This window comes from Dipteris shenzhenensis, chromosome 7, assembly GCF_047967505.1.
Source record: "Dipteris shenzhenensis isolate YYH24624 ecotype China chromosome 7, Dip_SZ_1.0, whole genome shotgun sequence".
Lineage (NCBI taxonomy): Eukaryota > Viridiplantae > Streptophyta > Polypodiopsida > Gleicheniales > Dipteridaceae > Dipteris > Dipteris shenzhenensis.
The window spans coordinates 35,273,267-35,289,429 of NC_141602.1; the positions used below are offsets into that span (position 1 = coordinate 35,273,267).

Consider the following 16,163-nt stretch of genomic DNA (forward strand, 5'->3'; position numbering starts at 1 on the left):
GGAAGTCGAGGAATCCAAACGGGTGAGGAGTTATGAAGAAAAACGGAATTCAGCTGAAGGAGGCTGAAAAACCAGTCCAAAATCTCAACAAAGGGAGAAGATGAGAGAGAAAACCACACATGTGAAGTTTAGAAGGCCCAGGAAGATCTAAGAATGGCAAAGGAGCATGTAGAAGGCACTAGAGCCACTTGGAACTCTAGGGGGGCCACTGAAGGTACATGGCTCTCTAGGGGGCCCATTAAAAATGCCACATCATCATTTCCCAACAACCACTCTTTTAGTTCCTTGGAATGCCTTTGGACCTAGGGATTAATTACGCTTATGTGCTAGGTATCATGCTACGTTTAATTACACATTATTAAGCCCACGCTTGGACTTTTAAAACCAAAGTTGTCACGGTCTTGTAGTACATTAAAGTACTTAGAATTTCACGCCCCCGTGACATACCCCTCTCTTGAAACGGCAAACCACAGTTTGTTGCCCCAAAACACAGGAGCGAGCATGAAATATAGCATAAAAGAGTATACAAGAAAGCCGCAGCTATAGTATATAGAGACAGTGAAAATATGGCTAGGAGAGGCATGCATCCATCCATATACACTGGTCAAAATCTATGTGATCCTCGGCGATCAATAGTCAAGATGCATCAATATCATGAAGTCTCACTGCAGAAATACTGTCAGCTCAGTATCTCAGATGAAACATACAGTGTCATCAAGCGACCTCATGAAATCACAGTGAGCTCGTCTGTACTGAGGGAGTGGAGGTGCAACCCCCCTCTCGAACATCAGGTAATGCTCCAGACGCTCGCTCTGCTGAACTACCTATAGGAGCTTGGATCGCAGTCGGCTCTAATTGAAAAACATCAAGGTAAAGCTGCAATATCCCAAGTGAATCTGCCAGTTCACCTTCCTCCATCCATTTTGCATCAAGTGATGAGTAATTTTGAAATTTTACCAAGTAGCGACAGATAACTTTATCCTTGAGCTTTCTATCCCTGTGTGTCAGAATCTGCTCTGGGACCAGAAGTTCATCTTGTTCTTCCACTTCAGGCTGCACCTCATCAGGTAAATCCTCGGGAATATCTCCATGATATTGCTTTAATAAGCTCACATGAAAGGCATTGTGTATCTTCCAATGCGGAGGCAACTTCAGCCTGTAAGCTACCTCGTTTATCTTTTCAGAAACCTAAAAAGGACCATAGTAACACATGTTCAGCTTTGTGTACAACCTTTCCTTGCCTTTCTTATTTTTCAGCCTTGCCTTCTGAAAATGCAGCAAAACCCAATCACCTTCTGTGAATACCAATTTCCTGCGGTGCTTATCTGCTGCTCTTTTTTGCTTGTCGTGACTTCTTTGCAAGGCATATTTGATCTTCTTGTAAGCCTCTTCAAGGCTTTCCACAAAACGATCAGCTTCGAAGATTTTCTCTTTTGTATGCAAAATGGGAGGTATCTTCTTGGCACCTTCCACTATTTCAAAAGGTGCTTTACCCGTGGATGTGTGCACCGTATTATTGTAAGCATATTCCAGCAAAGGCAAATAATGCTCCCATTTGCTTTTGTGGTCTGAGACATAGCATTTAAACATGTCCAAGATGGTAGAGTTTTCCTGCTCCGATTGTCCATCAGACTGAGGGTGAAAAGATGACGAAAAATTTAGCGTAGTGCCCATATTTTCAAACAGTCCTCTCCAAAAGAGGCTGGTCATCCTCGGATCTCTATCACTGATTATGGATTCAGACATCCCATGATACTTGAAGACATGCTGCAAAAACAATTTGGCCATTTGATCTGCTGTAATTTTCTTTCTTACTGGCACAAAGTGGGCTTGTTTGCTAAACCTGCAAATTATTGTCCACAATCCATCATGTCCAGTAGGAGTACGTGGAAGATCAAACACAAAATCCATAGCTATGCTTTGCCATGGTCTATCCAGAATTGTCAAAGGGTGTAACAACCCAGGTGCCTTCTGCCTGTCAAACTTTACTTTCTGACAAACCATGCATGTTCTCACATATTCTTCCACATCTTTCCTCAAAGATGGCTAATAAAAGTATTGCTGCACTGCTGTAATTGTTGCTGTAATTCCCCTATGTCCTGCATATGGAGGAGCATGACTTTCCATTATGACTTTCTATCGCATCTGATCAGTGACACAGACTCGTCCATGCATCAAAATGAAACCCTCTTTCAACATATAGTGATCATGCCTCTGACCATCAGAAAGCTGATCATAAATAGTTGAAAAATCAGCATCATTAACATACTGATCTTTCATCACATCTAACACATTGTTGTAAGGAATGCTCACTGCTGAAACACTGGGTTTCTTGGAGACTGCTTCAAGCTGTGGTTTCTTGGAAAGTGCATCAGCCACGACATTTTTGTTACCCGGCACATGTACAATTTGAAAATGAAACATTGAGAGGAAGTTAGCCCATCTCATGTGCTTTTCAGATAATTTTCTCTGTGTGAGAAAATATCTAAGTGACTAATGATCTGTCTGCACATAAAAATCAGCTCCAAGAAGGTAATGTTTCCATGTGGTCAAAGCATGTATCACTGCTAACATTTCCTTCTCGTATGTCTGCAAGTACAATTCAGCATCTTTGAGAACTCTACTCTCATATGCAACCACTCTGCCATCTTGCATCAAAGTGCCTCCTATGCTGTTCCCACATGCATCACAAGTTACAGTAAAGGGTTTTGCAAGCTCTGGCAAGATAATAACGGGTTCAGAACACAACTTTTGCTTCAGCTCTTCAAAAGCTGCATTTTCCTTTGGTCCCCACTGAAACGGTACAGCTCTCTTTTATAAAGCACGCAAGGGAGAAGCAATTTCGGCAAAGTACTTTATAAACCTCCGATAATGTGAACACAACCCAAGAAATCTTCTGACTTCATGCAGATTTTTCAAAATTGGCCAACTCCTTATGGCCTCAACTTTTGCAGGATCCATCTTGACTCCATCCTTTGACAATATATGACCGAGAAAATGAATCTCATGCATAAAGAACTCACTTTTCTTGGTGTTTATTAATAGCTTGTGTCTTTTCAACTCTTGAAACACAATAGTGAGGTGTTTCCTATGCTCCTGCTCATTTTTAGAGAACACAATGATGTCATCGAAGAAAGTGTCCACAAACTTTCCGTGTGCTCTAAAAATTCTGTCCATCATTCTATTGAAAGTGGCAGGTGCATTAGTCAAACCAAAAGGCATCACAAGGAACTCATATAAGCCAAATGAAGTGCGGAAGGCAGTCTTGTAGACATCTTCAGGCCGTATCCTTATGTGATGGTATCCACTTTTAAGGTCAATACGAGTGAACATTGAGGAACCTTCCAACCGATCCAATATATCATCGATGCATGGAATTGGAAAACGGTTCTTAATTGTGACTTTATTCAAACCCCTATAATCAATATACATTCTCCAATTGCCATCCTTCTTTTGCACAAGCAACACAGGGGAACAGTAAGGAGAATTACTTGGCTGTATTAATTTCTTTTCCAAGAGTTCCTTCACTTGTGACATTATCTCTTCTTGTTGTGCCTTACTGACACGATAGGGAGGTATATTAGGCGGTGAGCTTCTTGGAATTATATCAATTTGATGATCCTCGGGTCTCTTGGGAGGTAATTCTTGAGGAAGTGCATCTGAGAAACAATCCTGAAAATCTAAAATAAAAGCAGCCCTTTCTCTATCTAGAGCAGAAAGAGTAGAGCCTTCCTGAACTGGTTGGCTATCCTCTTTGACAAAAATCAAGTACGCTGAAATATGGCGCTTTATTACATTGGAAATACAAGAAGCTGAAACTACAGGGATGGACTCCCCTTTCAACTTTACATCAAGTACATGATTTTTGCCTCTATGTTTCTCATTTGCACATCAGCCCCCACCCTGTACATCCAAGGCATGCCAAGCAAAGCATCACACTCTGGCAAAGGCATAATGTAGAAGTCCTCTGCATTGTGATATCCCTGGATATGCATCCTCAACTTGCCAATGATAGGAGTGACAGGTGTGTTGAGTTCAGGGTTGGCCATATCACACATGCCGGATGGCTCCATTTCCTCAGGCTTGATGCCAAGCCTTCTTGCCATATCAGGAGTTATGAAATTCGCCTTTGCCCCAGAATCAAAGAAAAACAAGCAATTCTGATTTCTGATTTTTCCCCATGCTCTGCACATCTCAGTCTTTTTCATTTCCTCTTCATCATGTGCATGTGGCAAACTCCCAATCACATCTGGAAGAAGTCCTGCGGAAGGTTTAGGCCTTTTGCCCTTCCGATCAGCCTGTTTATCACCATTCTTATCATCATCTGACCTGTCTCTTTTCTTGAATGGGCAATCATAAGAGCGATGTCCCTCTCCTTTGCATATAAAACATTTGTTTTGCTCCATGAGTGACTTTTTCTCTTCATCAGATAACTTGGTACGGGGCTGTTTATTAGGATGTCCACGCCTTTGACCAGCTTTGAATTGGGCTTTTCCTCCCTTTTGAAACGGTCGTTTGCCATAATTTTTATTTTCAGATTTGATGTCCTTATCCTGGTGTTTGGCAGCCCATTTGTTGTCTTCTTTCTTGCTGTCCATAAAGCCCAAATTCTTCTCCTGCATCCATGCATATGCTGTCCTTGCATTCTCAATTAATTGAGTCATAGAACCCACCTTGGTTTTGATGCAATAATCACGTAGCCCACTAGGCAATCCACAACAGTGCCTCTCTATTTGCTCTTTCAAAGAAACATGCTTGTAAGAGCTCAATGGCAGCAAAACATCCCAAAACCTCTGGGTGTAATCATCAAGATTCTTGCAAAGTTTGTATGACAAGTCATGCCAGTGTGAAAGTACTTCAACTTCAAAAGTTGGAGTAAGCCAAGTAGAAGAGAACACTTGCTTAAATTCCAGCCAAGTAGTAGGTGCATCTCCATGAAGCATAAGGTTGGTGTACCACTTAAGTGCATTGCCTTTCAAAAATGTGGCAACCTTCCTCATCTTGGATGCTTCTGTAAACAAACCCTTAAGAAATGCAGCATCAAACTGTCGAAGGAATGCGAGGGCTTTGTACCTGTCCTGTACTCCATTATATGTATCAAACTTGACATGAGAACCACCATCCTTAAATTCTTTATATACATTTGATATTGGCTGTCCCAAAGATGGCTGTATATTTGCAGCATTCCCTTCACTAGGGAGAGCCATGCTTGGCTGAACATTAGGCATGGGAGCATATGCTGTGGCTTGCATGCCTGGCTGCATTCCCACATTGTCATACATGGCTTGCTTTCTATGCCCAATTGGCGGTGAAATCAACATAGCATCAAAGATAGAATGTGTACCAAAATATTCAGGTTGCTGCCTCAAATATGGTTGAGGTGGTTGAGCCACATTTATGGACTGCACATTATTATTTTGAGGAGTAGAAGTACCCAAACCAAGGCCTTGTGCTGGCTGCTCATACTGTTGCACTGGCTGTACCTTTTGTACCTCTTTCTCAAGTGCTCTTTTGGGCGATTCCTTTCTCTTGGAAGTCACTTTTTGAGTCATTTTTGATGGCTGTCCCTCATGGGAAACTGATGCATGAGTGTGCGGTCCGGCATGAGAAGCTGATGCATGTGTGTACTCACTCTTTCCGTGCTTGTGCTTTCTTGATTTCTTCTTCTTCTTGGCATTTGTTTGCATAATCTGAGCCAAATTTTGAGCCAGTTGAGTCAAAGCAGTCACTGCACTTGCAAGCTGTGCATTCAACATAGTAGCATCATCTGACTCACTGTTAGAACTAGTATCACCGTTGAGCTCAGTTGTAGCTTCATGTGTGGCGTGCTCAAAAGGCATTTGTTGTGCTCCCTGCAGCTGTACACTAGTTGGATCATTAAGGCTTTCTTGCCTTCTCCTTTGAGGAGTTGTGGAGCTCTCTTGCTCATGGGTACTCACCATGTTTATGGTTGTAATATTCAGCCGTCAAAAAGTGCAGCAAAGATATCCTTCCACCAAACTACCGAGGCCCACCTCTTGAGAAAGAGTGTGTGGTGTCCCGGCAACGGAATCAATGAAACCGGCCTCTAATTACTCAGAGGGCAGTGGAACTAAACCTTTAATCACTTCAGCACTTATTTACAGCTCACAAAGCATATATCACAACCATTAACCATTGCATGATCACCATTTGGCATTTATCCATTTGTTCACAAACAAAACCACTGAAAAAGGGATGGAGGCTAGAATGCCCCTGCTCAACGAACATAGACAAGTGCACCCGATTGGCCCCAAACACCGTGGCGCCCCTTTCGGTATTTCTTTATATTTCACAGTGAAATGATTACAAGTTGCATCTGGGAGACCTTCCTGCAACTGAGCACACAGCCCCAATTCACTAAGCCTTCGCAAGGCTTTCAAGCATAGAACACCATCACATAAGTGCACTTAACCCATAGGCTCAACCCAAAGGCATTCTCTTTTCCGATTGTAATTCCATTGGCTGTCTAGATGCAATCACACTGCACCCCAGCTGCACTCTCTTTGAGTGGTTTCCAGATGGCATTCACCAAGCTTTTCAAAGCTCCAAAATAAAATCAGCAAAGTACCCAACCAAAGAATGATCCTGTAGCACTGCCTGGGCACCTGTGAGCCAAGAAAGAGGCGGCACACGAGGCCACCAACCAATAGCTTATGGCAAAAAGAAATTGCAGCAGCAAAATCACAACTCACCAAGCCCTAAAAACTCGAACGAAGTCCTCAATCGCCAAGAGGACATAGTAGCCAATGCCCAATTGCATTCTCAGCCAAAGAGGAGTGCAAAGGCATGAAGAAAGAGCATTTACAAGAGTCGACCAGCAAGAATTCCACTGAAAAATGCAAAAAGAAGCACTTCTGTCACGAAGAAGTGGGAGTTCTTGGGCTCAAAAGAAGCGTGCTTCAGAGAGGAATGCATTGAGAAGGTTTTGGAGAAGTTTCATCGCCGGAAAGTCTTCCAAAATTGAGAAAAACCAGTCAACCAGTGCGTGGGACCACTCGAAATTCAACAGAAAGCTGTAGCTTTGCAAGAGGAGAGGCCCAGGAGGCGGTAGAAGCAAAAAGGTCCCAAAAAAGCCACTTTTGCAAATTCGACCAGCAAAAGAAGTGCTCAGCTCTGCCCGTTCTACCAAACGCACGGAGGGAAAGGCATATCACTACGAAGGGGAGGCAGAGGGGAAGCCATCGGGCCAAACGGAAGTTGAGGAATCCAAACGGGTGAGGAGTTATGAAGAAAAACGGAATTCAGCTGAAGGAGGCTGAAAAACCAGTCCAAAATCTCAACAAAGGGAGAAGATGAGAGAGAAAACCACACATGTGAAATTTAGAAGGCCCAGGAAGGTCCAGGAATGGCAAAGGAGCATGTAGAAGGCACTAGAGCCACCTGGAACTCTAGGGGGGCCACTGAAGGTACATAGCCCTCTAGGGGGCCCATTAAAAATGCCACATCATCATTTTCCAACAACCACTCTTTTAATTCCTTGGAATGCCTTTGGGCCTAGGGATTAATTATGCTTATGTGCTAGGCACCATGCTGCGTTTAATTACACATTATTAAGTCCACGCTTGGACTTTTAAAACCAAAGTTGTCACGGTCTTGTAGTACATTAAAGTACTTAGAATCTCACGCCTATGTGACAGATTGATACTTGTAGGCATTCAGGAGGAATGGTGAGGGAGAAATGATCTACCCGTTGGGGCAGATCTATCTCCAGGACAGCCATGGTAGTGGCCATTCATTGGCCTAGGTTGGCGCTTGGATTGGATGGACACAAGCTAACAGTGAGCCCCTCATATGTGGGGCAGGTAGGGCTGCATACAGACCTGCATACGAGCAGGAAAAAGGCCCTTGTGGTGGGCAGTAGGGCTGGGACAAGGCCCAGCCAAATGCAGTGGAGGGCCCCACCCTAGTCTGGTCAGCCATCCAACAGTCCAGGTCAGCCTGACAGGCCTTGTTGACCAGAGTTGTGCCTTGCTATCGTGAGTCTGTGATAGGTAGACAGTTACTATGAGTCTTTTGTCCCATGTGTCCATCTGATGCGTAGATGCATAGTTCATGAGTTCCACTGAATACTCTCATTTGTTGTAGCACAATGTGCTTCAGGCCTAATTTACAGGGCTTCCTTCAGAAGGATTTAGGCCCTCCTTGTCCAAACACATGTGCTAGCAATCAGCACATGCATAGAGAATGTTTGGAAGTCAAAACAATGTTTCTCTATGTGGACTTGTATGAAGAAGTGTATGAGTCAGCCCGTGTGTTTTCAGGTGCTTAGTCAGGAAAACAAAGTTTGCAAGCTGCATAAGGCACTTTATGGGCTCAAACAGGACCCATAGGCTTAGTATGAGAAAATTCCTAGATATTTTGTTATGAGAAAATTCCTAGATATTTCTTTAGTCAAAATCTATAGAATAGTCCAACTGAAAGTATCCAGTACAATATGGATTTGGTATTGCTTTACAGCATTCCAATGCTGTGTCTTTGGGCTGTGCATGTACCTGCTCGATTGGGATACACTGAACTTAATATTTTGATGGGTACTGCACAGACATATGAGGCATCCAACAGCGGTGACTGTATGTAACAGCATAAATTTGTTCATTGCATTATGCATGGACAACCTGAGTGTTAGAAAATACCCAACAGAGGGTACGCACAGCAGAAGACTTATAGTAATGCCCAGGAGCTCACATAGTGTGCATGTGGGATGTGGAATCACAAACTTCTTAACTTAATGTTCATAATATAGATGTGCAGACTCATCAATAGACAATGAACCAGCCAGATAGAGAAACCACCAAAATATATATTTCTGTCCAAAACTATGGACACAATACAAAATCGATAGATCCAGAGTCCCACCAATGGTGTGGTCCTCTGATCTAACCACAAGGTCCTCCTCCTATCTGCTGGCTATCTCTAGACTCGAGCTTGCATGCTCCATCTCGAGCATCTATAGACTTTCCGTCCAGTGTGCTCTTCTCCACCTTACTGCCTGTGAATCAGCCTAGGTGGGCAGCCCCTGCTAAGCTTTGTCTGCAGCGCAGAGGTCCCCTTGGTCCTCCTGAATGTAGGCCCCAAGATAACTGTTCCACTGCTCCAACCTGCTTGTGAATGGCTGCTCCAGAAGATGATCTCAGCACCTTGCTGCCCTAGAAGACAGCCAAGGTCCAGCCCTCCTTGGCTAAGTCTACAGCCCTTGTTGCACTGTCTCACCTCCTGTAGATAGGCCCAGAGAGTAGGCTCCCTGCTGCGCCTCTCTGCCCTGGAACTGCTGGCTATGTTGGATGATGAAATGAGGCAAGTGCCTCTCCTTTTATAGGCCCCAAGGCCTGCTGCAAAAAACCGACCAGCCAGCTTCATACTGGCCGATCAGTCTGCTGCTGGTCCAGCCCTTTAAGGGCTCACAAAACTAGGGCCCTTTGGCCCACACTTCTAGGGCCTTTAGCCCTCCAATCAAGGCAGGGGCCCAGCCTATATAAGGCATGCCACTGCCCACTGGCAGCCTCATTTGCTGCTCCACCAGGCCCCAGCCATGTCAGCGCCTGTTCACCCTGCTGCTGCTGGTTCTGCCCTTTGCCAGGCTCTTCTCCAGCTATGTGTGCAGCACCATACTGAACCGTATTGCTGCTGATGTCATCGCGCCCTGCCAGGTCAGATATAGGGCTTGTTGTCCTCGCCTTCTGCTCCTTCCACAGGTTTTGTCCTTTGCAGCCATGCTTGTCTCTGTGAGGTGCTGCCCATGTGGCAGCCCCCTCTCTTTCTTCTCTCTTGGGCACATCCTGCCCTAGGTCTCCCTCCCCCACGCTCTCCTCATTTGGGGGCTTACAGATGGGGAGGTGACCTTTCCAACACCCCCTCTCACCGACACATCTCGGCCCAATGCCAACACATCGATGACGATGCTTCAGTAACTCCCTGGTCGTAGTCCTCTGGAACTCTTCGATGTCGAAATCTTTTCCTGGCTTTTCATCCAGTGGCTCCTGCTCCACCAGGTTTGGTTCTGCTTCTGCACACCATCTTGGTACACAGGTCCATCTCTGGTAGCACCTCCTGGCACCACCTCCTTTAGTCACGTTCCCGCCTCTGAACTCGAGCAATCCAACCGTCACGATCTTCCAGTTGTCCCTCATAATGAGTGAACAACCTGGAGTCTTCTAGGCACCATGCTCTGAGGGTCTGTTTCAGCCCGTCCTTCCTTTGGCAAGGTCTGCAACAAAAGTACATCTCCAGATAACTTGGACCACGAACTTTAAACGCACCTGATTGAACCTGAGTCACCCTCCTTATCGAAAGGGCACAATCCTCTCGTCGTGGAAGTCGATTCCCAAGAGCTTCTGAATCAGGGTCGTCCTTCAGCAAGGTCCCTGCCTTCAAGCTCCCACACCTGCGAGCCTCCTACTTGGGCTCTGATACCATGTTAGAAAAGACCCAACAGAGGGTATGCACAGTGGAAGACTTATAGTAATGCCCAGGCGCTCACACAGTGTGCGTGTGGGATGTGGAATCAGAAACTTCTTAATTTAATGTGCATAATATAGATGTGCAGACTCATCAATAGACAATGAACCAGCTAGATAGAGAAACCACCAAAATATATATTTCCGTCCAAAACTATGGACACAATACAAAATAGATAGATCTAGAGTCCCAGCAATGGTGTGGTCCTCTGATCTAACCACAAGGTCCTTCTCCTATCTGCTGGCTATCTCTAGACTCGAGCCCGCGTGCTCCACCTCGAGCGTCTGTAGACTTTCCGTCCAGTGTGTTCTTCTCCACCTTACTGCTTGTGAATCAGCCTAGGTGGGCAGCCCCTGCCAAGCTTTGTCTGCAGCACACATGTCCCCTTGGTCCTCGTGAATGTAGGCCCCAAGATAACTGTTCCACTGCTCCAACCTGCTTGTGAATGGCTGCTCCAGAAGATGATGATCTCAGCACCTTGCTGCCCTAGAAGACAGCCAAGGTCCAGCCATTCCTGGCTAAGTCTGCAGCTATTGTTGCCCTGTCTCACCTCTTGTAGATAGGCCCAGAGAGTAGGCTCCCTACTGCTCCTGTCTGCCCTGGAACTGCTGGCTATGCTCAAGGCCTGCTGCAAAAAACCGACCAGCCAGCTTCATACTGGCCGACCAGTTTGCTGCTGGTCCAGCCCTTTAAGGGCTCACAAAACTAGGGCCCTTTGGCCCACACTTCTAGGGCCTTTAGCCCTCCAATCAAGGCAGGGGCCCAGCCTATATAAGGCATGCCACTGCCCACTGGCAGCCCCATTTGCTGCTCCACCAGGCCCCAGCCATGTCAGCGCCTGTTCACCCTGCTGCTGCTGGTTCTGCCCTTTGCCAGGCTCTTCTCCAGCTATGTGTGCAGCGCCATACTGAACCGTACTGCTGCTGACATCATCGCGACCTGCCAGGTCAGATATAGGGCTTGCTGTCCCCGCCTTCTGCTCCTTCCACAGGTTCCGTCCTTTGCAGCCATGCTTGTCTCTGTGAGGTGCTGCCCATGTGGCAGCCCCCTCTCTTTCTTCTCTCTTGGGAGGCGTGTGTCTACACAAAATGAAAAAAGTAACCTCAATCTTTATAAATGCCCATGGCACATTTTCCAATCTTTATTTGTGGCAATGTGTTCGGGCTTTACCCCTTCACCTTCAAATTCTTTTATTTCTTGTAAGTTTTTTGCAAATGGTCACCAATGATTTGCTTCTACATACCCTTTTGTGGATGAGGGAGAGCATGAGTTTGACTTTGTGAGTTTCAAGTAACTAGGGCAGGGTAACGAGTCTTACAAAATGAAATGTGTACTCTCCTTCACCTCTAAACTCCTGGAACTAAACTAGACATCTCTTGTAGGTTAAACCTTGCAATGTTACTAGGACAATGTTGCAATTATGTGAGAGTTGACATTTTCCGAGGTACAAGGGTTGCTCTAGCAATTATGTGCATTGGATGAATGCTTGACCTTGTGTGCTTCTATGCATTGTGTGTGCAGTGTTTCTTTTAAAAGCTATAAGGATGGTTTATCTGAACCACAGCCCAGTTAAATTACTTTTGCAAGTTTCTTAGGTTCATATTCAATGCAAGGATGATGCTTATCAATGCAAATCAAGATCATTCTTGAAATCTGCAATTTTGTCTTTAGTAATGCCTATGAGGAGCATAGCATCCACATAAACGATGACAATCAAATTTCCTTTACGTTTTGCTTACTCCACTCTCTATCCTCCTCTCATCAAAGACACAAAGCAAGATTGGTTGCCAAGGGATACGCGTTACTGAAAGACTTTAAGTTCTTAATGAAACTCTATGTATTTGGTACGTCAATGACTATATCTCAAATATGGGCTTTATTGGGAGTAATGTTGCACCGAGCCTATACATTAAGAGAGATGGTGAGATTGTGTTTCCTTACGGTCTTCAATGTGGATGATTACTGTTAGCTTAGCAAAAGCATCGTGTACCAAGTCAAGAATGAACTTTCCATGGAGTTCACAGTGAAGAATTCGGGCATGCTACAATATTGTCTTGTTGTTGAGGTATGGAGATGCAAGAACCACCCCCATATACAAGGCAAGCATATTGACAAAGTTTAAGGTGAGCCTTAGCTACTACAGATTCCAGCAGGCAAGTTATTGGCATGTGAGGATGGTCAAGAGCTGTACGGCAAGCCTACATTATTGACCACTTCACACTGTCTAGCTAGATGTCTCATACACAGATCGTGCATTGAGCATTCATAGCATTTCCAAAGAGGAACACTGGATGGCAACGGAGAGGATACACTCTCTCATGCTCGGCATTACAGAATACATCTTACCAGCATTGTTGGCTATTGATCACACATATTTAGTTTGGGCTAGGATCGCAGACAGTGATAGATCTATATCAGGCTATGCATTCAGCATTCCCCACAGGTGCCATGCCATCATCATTTGTGCAACATCAGCAAATCTCTTAAACTTTGGAAGTTTGCAGCCTAGATCCCTTATTAACTTTTAGAGATCCTTATGGGACATTATCTCATATTTTCTCGAGACTAGACCCTAAAGCTCTCCACATCTCAAAAGCCTTAAGACATGGGCTAGCCATTCCCATGTGAAGCTCTTGTATGTTTACCAGGTCTTGTTCCCAAACCTCTTGCATATGCTTTACTGCAAAATCGATACTTGCCTTCCCCTTGTTCTTTTGCGCAACTGTCGTGTATTTGAAGCATGTCATGAAATGCCTTGGGCCAGTGCATATGTTGCTGTACTTTCGGGACCCATGCCCTTGATGCCTGCCTTTCTCTAGATCTCATGTAAAGATTTCCTCAGGCAACATTGAAAGAGTTGATCCATAATGATGGAGTCTTCGATAATAAGAGCTAGTGTTGACAAAGAAGCACCCCGTTGAGCCAGAATCTAGACAAGCAGGAGGCTTTGTTCATACACAAACTTTCAAGAACTCAGGGCTAAGTCAACGTTCTCAATCCAGCCATGTGGTGCAAATAGAGCCCATGCTGCTTGCATAAAAAGATGCAATGCAGAGATGATTATGCATTGAGAAAATGCATTGCATACAGTGAAGTTTTCTTTCTCTGAAGCATTTAATCTCTTAATCTACACAATGCCTTTAGAATTCATGTATTGAGTTTTAATAAATGATGTCTTGACAATGCGCTTGGGGTGATGCAGGCCTGCTCTTCAGCTTCCTGGAGCAAGTAAGCCAATTGTCGCGGTTCGATTTTGTCCAGTAATATTCCCCCTTCAACCAAACAGGGACCAGAAAATTGATAATGATTTTAGTGGTAAATTACGGACCTGAAATTTTCTTACTCTGAAAGTTTTGTGTGTGCACATGTGCATTTGTATGTAAAGGTGTGCACATGTGTACATGCATGCATGCCCTTGCACGCCTACTGTGAGCTTGTACGTTTACATGTGCATGTTTTCTTGAGTGATACACGCATTAGGAAAGTGGCCTTGTTCTCCACTCTGGCTTCTCACACATAATGTGGGAACTATCACCAATCTTGAGCTTTGGTTTGCATAATGCCACATTTCTGAACAATCAGTCTAATTTGCCTCTTGTTTGCTGCTCCACAGTTGCAGAGGTTTTCAAGCTTCCATATAGACAGGTTTTTGCTGTGGCAACTCTGAATTCACTTTGTGTCTATGATACTCAAAGTGCCTATCCTCTCGCTGTCCTTGCAGGCCTCCATTATGCTGCAATTACTGATATAGCATGGTTTGCTTCCTTACTCTGAGATTACTAACCCAGCACCCCCCTCCGTCATCTCCCCCTTGTAGGTACCCTTTTTAAACTTGTAAACAGATGAAAATTTAAGCACTACTTATGCATGGATTCCATATAAAAGGGTGTTGATTTTCTACTCAGACGAATCAGGCATCCTTTTGAATTCAACAGAATTAATGAAGTTTTGAAATGCCTCCAAAATCTTAGGATTGTTCTATATTATTCATCAATTTAAGCTATCTGTCAGGTCATGGGATGCTAAATTCTTGGCAGTATCATCGCAAGATGGCTTTTGTACCCTGGTGGCTTTTGATCAGGGAGAACTGGGCCATCCTTTGCCTGTAAAATGTAGGTTATGTGAGATTTTTGTTTTGCATATTATGGTGGTTATTTTCTTCAGTTGATATAGATAAGATTCTGAAAACAAGGGTCTTTCTGGTTCAGTTGGACAAGCAACACCAGAAACAGAAGAGATGCATGCAGAGCCTTGTTTGACAGTACAAACATTAACTGTCGCTGTAAGACCATTGCCAGATTTACAGCAAAGTATTGAGAAACCTATAGTCTCGAACTCTCAATCTATAATGAGTATTGAGAAACCCAAAGTCTCCAACTCTGAAGACATTGCAAAAACACAAATCCAGCCTGTGAAGCTAAGACGAATTACACCGACTGCCATCTCCGTTGATTCTACACCCTCACAGCTACAAGCTTCTGGTGGGTCAAGCTCTGTGTCCAAGTGATGCAATCGATTTGAACTTGCAAGATTCCTAGTGACAGAGCATCAGAATTCTTTAGACAAGACGGGCATAAGTGGTCTTTGCTCCTCTGAAAGTCTTTTCATCTGATGGATAAGTGGCCGAATCTGGCCAGGCAAAGGTGACATGGCTTCTGAAGGGCGTAAATTTTGTACTGGTATCACATGTCAAGCCCGTGTCGAAGGATTTCTCATGCTTGAAACTTGAAGGAATAGTCAAATGCTTGCCCTTGGTGGAGCATTGTAGAATGTGGTGACCACACCAGTTTGTAATGATGTTATACTATGTACCATGTAAAAGATTGAAAAATCTATATGTTAACATTATTTCAGAAGCTGTAAGCTTATGATCAACAACCAGGTCTGATTTTCTGGGTGATAACCTTCACAGCTAACAACTACTAAGAGAAAAAACTTCTTACAGATGCTAATGACAGCCTAGTTTTGGAATGCATCACGTCGAGTTGCATTTTTTTCATATTGCAGACTACTGATGTACATGTAGTTATGATTCTGGATTATACTTATTTCACAGGTACAAAAGAAGAGGGATATTTATTCTTCCTGAGTCTCTGGATAATGAGAAATTCAAAGCTAACTATTTTAACTGTGAGGATTGCTGTGCATGTATAGCTAATTTAAAAACATACCTCCTTTGGCCCTTCTCTTCAGAGATCTTGGAAAGAACCCTCTTGTTTTCTCAAGTATTGGCTACTGATGTTAATGCACCTTACAGATCTTGCTCTGGATTTACTGATTCCTCCTTTCTTTCAAATACTGGTGGCTTTTGTGGTCCGACTAGTTCTTTTCAACAGACACTATGTATGTATGTATGCATGCAGGCATGTAATTGCATGTGCGTGCATGCTTGCATCTATGTTTGTACATGTGTTTTCATGTCTTTGTATGTATGTATAGGTCTAGGTTTAGGTTAGGTGTGTAAATTGTGTATGTCTAGTTCTAGACCTAAATGTGAGTACGTGTATTCATGGACATTTATATGTATGTTTAGTCACTAATCCAAAAGAATTGACGGCATTGGTTATCGGAGTAATTTCTGTTAGATTATTGAAGACTGCACTAGACAAAGTGATCCAAGGGCTGCATAAAAGTAAGGGCTGAATGTGCAAATTTGGTGTACTACACTTTGGCAAAGAGGCTCAAAA

At 44.0% G+C, this 16,163-nt stretch overlaps 1 protein-coding gene across 1 annotated transcript in view; it reads left to right on the plus strand.

Annotated features, from left to right (window-relative positions):
* Positions 1-15,542, plus strand: part of FAS2 (Transducin/WD40 repeat-like superfamily protein) — a 30,314-nt gene extending 14,772 nt beyond the window's left edge. Inside the window, exons 9-12 of the mRNA XM_087376938.1 lie at positions 13,679-13,791; positions 14,090-14,231; positions 14,488-14,588; positions 14,685-15,542. Of these exons, the coding sequence (XP_087233064.1) occupies positions 13,679-13,791; positions 14,090-14,231; positions 14,488-14,588; positions 14,685-14,983 (655 nt within the window). The 3' untranslated portion in view covers positions 14,984-15,542. The remainder of the gene's footprint in view (positions 1-13,678; positions 13,792-14,089; positions 14,232-14,487; positions 14,589-14,684) is intronic.
* The last annotated feature ends 621 nt before the right edge of the window (positions 15,543-16,163 follow it).